Source organism: Microtus ochrogaster, unplaced genomic scaffold, assembly GCF_000317375.1.
Source record: "Microtus ochrogaster isolate Prairie Vole_2 unplaced genomic scaffold, MicOch1.0 UNK43, whole genome shotgun sequence".
In the NCBI taxonomy this organism is placed as follows: domain Eukaryota; kingdom Metazoa; phylum Chordata; class Mammalia; order Rodentia; family Cricetidae; genus Microtus; species Microtus ochrogaster.
The window spans coordinates 2,669,840-2,674,752 of record NW_004949141.1 but is presented as its reverse complement, the minus strand read 5'-3'; the positions used below and the strand labels follow the sequence as shown (position 1 = coordinate 2,674,752).

At 44.2% G+C, this 4,913-nt stretch overlaps 1 protein-coding gene across 1 annotated transcript in view; it reads left to right on the top strand.

Annotated features, from left to right (window-relative positions):
• Positions 1 to 4,687, top strand: part of Ehhadh (enoyl-CoA hydratase and 3-hydroxyacyl CoA dehydrogenase) — a 36,055-nt gene extending 31,368 nt beyond the window's left edge. The window contains exons 6-7 of the mRNA XM_005368977.1: positions 520 to 861; positions 2,682 to 4,687. Coding sequence (XP_005369034.1) covers positions 520 to 861; positions 2,682 to 3,943 — 1,604 coding nt within the window. The 3' untranslated portion in view covers positions 3,944 to 4,687. The remainder of the gene's footprint in view (positions 1 to 519; positions 862 to 2,681) is intronic.
• Positions 4,688 to 4,913: the final 226 nt, after the last annotated feature.

Here is a 4,913-nt window from a genome sequence, read left to right as displayed (position 1 = left end):
TTTTGGGGGAAAAAACCTTTCTTCCCCTCTTTCAGATTATCTTCCCTCTTGTATTGAAAACCATTTCACTGTATTGGAAGAACTAATCAATGAACTTTCAGTTCTCTTCCACTGCTAATCAGTGCATCATTTCTGTCTGTTATATTATTTTAAAGGCTTTGGCATTATTTGGAAGGGAATGTGAATAATTTTTGAATATATGACATTAACTAAGAACTGACCTATTTGGACTCACTGACAGATTAATATTTAATCTACTATAAAGTTGTCTTGACCTTGAAATAAAAAGAGAATGCACATTTTGGCCTGAATTAGTAGCTTAATATTTAGATCTTCTAAATTTTACTTTATGGTCTGAAGTTACTAAGATAGCAAATTTGGGAATTAGTATTTTATTAAATAATAATGCATAGTGTCTAGTTGGGTCATTGGGACCGTGCACTTTTGTTCAGCTGGTGCGGGGTCCCGTTCCCTTTGTATTACACTTGCAGTGCTCTGAACTTCTGCAATTCCTTTCAGATAAACCTATAGAACCTCGCAGAATCTTGAACAAGCCAGTTCCAAGCTTGCCCAATATGGACGGCATTTTCGCTGATGCCATCACCAAGGTACGAAAGCAGTTCCCTGGACGCCTGGCTCCGGAGACCTGTGTCCGTTCGGTCCAGGCCTCCGTGAAGCACCCCTATGAAGTAGGCATTAAGGAAGAAGAAAAGCTGTTTATGTTCCTGCGGGAATCAGGACAGGCGCAAGCCCTGCAGTATGCCTTTTTTGCTGAAAGGTCTACAAATAAGTGGTCAACTCCCTCGGGAGCATCTTGGAAAACAGCGTCAGCTCAGCCAGTCTCCTCAGTTGGTGTTCTTGGTAAGTAACTGGTAATTTCATACACGTGTAAATTGTGTTTAGCTCGAGTCCCCTCCCCCATCCCTTCTTTTAATTCCTCCCTTAGCCTCCTCCCCCCACTATTTTCTCCCAGTCTCATGTTTCTCTTTTAAAATCGCAGAGGCTTCTCAGTGCTGCTAAAACACGCGTAGGAGTGTGGGCGCCCGTCTCATGGCGCATGCGTAGTTTCTTGGGAGGGTAGGCTCATCCTTAAAGAGAACTGACTCTCCCTCCGCCATCAATGGCCTGTGGCCCCTCAGCTGGGGTTTGGACTTCCTGCTCCCCTCCTCTTTGATGCTGGGGTTTCTGTCTGCTTGATTTTGTGCAGGTCCCGAGTGCGCTCTCAGCTGTTGTCAATTCCTGGGTGCAGCTGCACTGCGGTGCGCAAAGAGCACAGCCCATTCCAGACGCCACTGGCTTTGGGCTATTGGATGCTAAGTTCATCCTTGAACTCAGTGTTCCTCTTAGCGCTTGTTAATTCTCGCCGGAGTACATGAATTCTCTCCATCCTGCTGATCAGCCCTGGGGACCGCTCAACAATGGCAGTCCTGTCCACACACAGGCCAGAGTGGAGGTTATTTCTGACTCCCAGTCTGCTCCATCTGCCTGGAATACTGCAGTTTTGTCATAATTATTGAAATTGGGAAGAGTGACTTCTCCATTTTTTTTTTTTTAAGTACTGGTTTGACTCTTCTAGGCATCTTGCATTTCTGTATGAATTTTAGAATCCACTGTTAATTTATGGGAAGGCAGAGAGCTTGTGTTGGTTCTACAGATCAATTTGCTATTTCATTTTAACAATATTAAATTTTTCCTGGTCTGTGAACAACAGAATTCTTTTTGATTTATTTAGGTCTTCTTTGACACTTTTTTTTCCTTTCATTCTCTCTCCCCTTTTTCTTCCTTTATTTTTTTCTTTTCTTGTTTTCAATGTTAGGTATAAACTCAGGTTCTTATGCATGCTAGGCAAACCCTTTAACAATGACCACTAAATACTCTAGCTGTTCTTTAATTTTTTTCAATAGTATTTCATTAATTTTAGTGCAGATGTCCTCCTTTGTTAAATATCTTCCTTTAAGTGTATGACTCTTTTTTGATGTCATTGTAGGTAGAATTATTTTCTTATTTTCATACAGATTGTTTATTGCTAATATGTGGGAATGTATTCGGGGCTGGAGAGGTGACTCAGCAGTTAAGAGTACCTGCTTGGAAACTGTGAACATCAGAATTACACAGATCCCAGCATCTGTGTAACCTCTGGTTCAAGGCGGACAAAGACAGGAGGGTCACTGGGTCTTGCTGGCTTCTAGACTAGCTGAAGAGACACAAGTCCCCACTCTCTTAAGACAGAGGACCTTGTTTCAAAAGGAATAGGCAGATGGTGACAGAGAGGGCACCCATTTCCCTCTTCTGACATTTGTGACATTTACACACAGAGAAGTAAGTATTAAAAAGAACACGGTGGCTTTTATGTACAGATTTATATATCCTGGAGCTTTACTGGGCTTGTTTGTTAGTTTTAATAGCTTGTGTGTATTTAGGAATATGGCCCCTACTGATTTTTATTTCCTCTGGAGCACTTAGCAGTACATGAACTACTGCTCAATACATTTATGTTCTTAGTCATCTCTGGTGCTAGGGACAGAAGCCAGGGCCTCATGCATGATCAGCGTGGGGTGCCAGTGAGTAGCAGCACTATACGCGGGTCGATCTTCTAAAATGCCACTTTGCCGCAGATGCCTCCTACCAGTGTCCACCTGCTCAGCCAACTATGTTTTCTTTCCTTTGCTCTTAATCCACAGGCTTGGGAACAATGGGCCGAGGCATTGCCATTTCTTTCTTAAGGGCTGGGATTCCCGTGGTTGCTGTAGAGTCGGACCCGAAGCAGCTAGATGTTGCAAAGAAGATGATAACTGCCATCTTGGAAAAGGAAGCATCCAAAATGCGGCAGAGCGGCCAAGCTTCAGCAGAACACAAACTCCGGTTCTCCTCAGCCACAAAGGAGCTTTCAGGGGTGGATTTAGTGGTTGAAGCCGTGTTTGAAGATATGAGCCTGAAGAAGCAGGTGTTTGCGGAACTGTCGGCCCTGTGCAAGCCGGGGGCCTTTCTGTGCACCAATACTTCAGCCCTGGATGTGGATGAGATCGCGTCTGCCACGAACCGCCCTCAGCTGGTGATCGGCACCCACTTCTTCTCACCAGCTCATATCATGAAGTTGTTAGAGGTTATTCCGGGCCGATACTCTTCCCCTAACACCATCGCCACTGTTATGAACTTATCAAAAAAGATCGGAAAGATCGGAGTCGTTGTAGGCAACTGCCATGGATTTGTTGGGAATAGAATGCTGCTTCCCTATTACAACCAGTCATACTTCCTGTTAGAGGAAGGCAGCAAGCCAGAGGATGTAGATGGGGTCTTGGAAGAGTTTGGTTTGAAAATGGGACCCTTTAGAGTTTCGGACCTGGCAGGGCTAGATGTGGGCTGGAAAATTCGCAAGGGGCAAGGCCTAACTGGACCTTCATTGCCACCAGGAACTCCTGCCAGGATGCGGGGCAGTAACAGATACTCCCCGCTTTCTGATATGCTCTGCGAAGCTGGGCGATTTGGTCAGAAGACGGGGAAGGGTTGGTATCAGTATGACAAGCCATTGGGTCGAATTCACAAACCCGATCCCTGGCTTTCCAAGTTCCTGTCACAGTACAGAGCCACCCACCATATTGAGCAGCGCTCCATTGGCAAGGAGGAGATCCTGGAGCGTTGCCTGTATGCCCTTATCAACGAGGGATTCCGCATCTTGGGGGAGGGAATGGCTGCTAGCCCGGAGCACATCGATGTCATCTACCTGCATGGGTATGGGTGGCCAAGGCACTTGGGTGGGCCCATGTTCTATGCTGCCTCGGTTGGGTTGCCCACAGTTCTAGAGAGATTGCAGAAATATTACAAACAGAACCCCGATATCCCCCAGCTGGAGCCCAGCGACTACCTGCGGAAGCTGGCTGCCCAGGGAAACCCTCCTCTGAAAGAATGGCAAAGCTTGGCAGGACCCCGCCTCAGTAAACTGTGACGTAGCCTTATGCATTTTTGCCACCTATGTTGGCATCTAATTTCGGTGTGATTTGTTCCTAAAATCCAAAAGGATTACTCCGAGGTACAAGTGATGATAATAATGATGATAACTGCCCAGCAAAAGCTCCTTTCTATGGCTTTCTACCTCATGATTCTATTGGTCAGATTTTAGGAATGTTTTCTATACCTCTAATTGCCTTCTATCAGAAAAATCCATTGACTATGTACTTACTACTAAAAGAGTGCTTCTCTTTTGACTTGTTGCCTTGTATAACAAAAACTTGTACAAAATGTTGACAGTAGAATTATTCATCATAACTTCCAATTGACAGCCCAGATGTGCCTTAACAAATCAACAAAAGTGGCATATACAGACATCTGACAATTTTCAGGCATGTGAAATAACAGATGTATGTTGTAGCGTGATGCCGAGTTAGGGCACTTGCGAGAAGAGCCAGGTAGAAAAGGCCACACGTCATTGGATATGAATATGAAATTTCAGAATGTACAGACCTGTGGACAGACGGTAGATGAGTGGCCCAAGACTACTTGTCAGAAGTGGAAATCACTGCTGATGGATATGGAATCTCCTTGGGGGATGATCAATTTTTCTGCATTACTCTAATGGTGGATCTTTAGTGCCACAAATATACCAAAGCACACTGAGTTGAACGGTTCAAATGAACTATACTGTACATATATTCTATATCTCAATAAAGTTAATAAAATTAATGGGAATAAAGCTTTTCTTTGTGTAAAATTGTTTTCACAATATTTTCACCTATTAATGTAAGCAAAGACATTACAATTTCTGGTGGCGAGATCTCAAGTGGACAAAGTCTGAATTTTCCATTGTAAAGCTGCATTGTAAAGCTGTAAGGCATGGTGCTGCTTGAGGTCAGAGTTCAAGGGCTGGAAGGGGCAGCATGGAACCCCCTTTCTTTTTTTTTTTTTAGGTTTTTGAGACA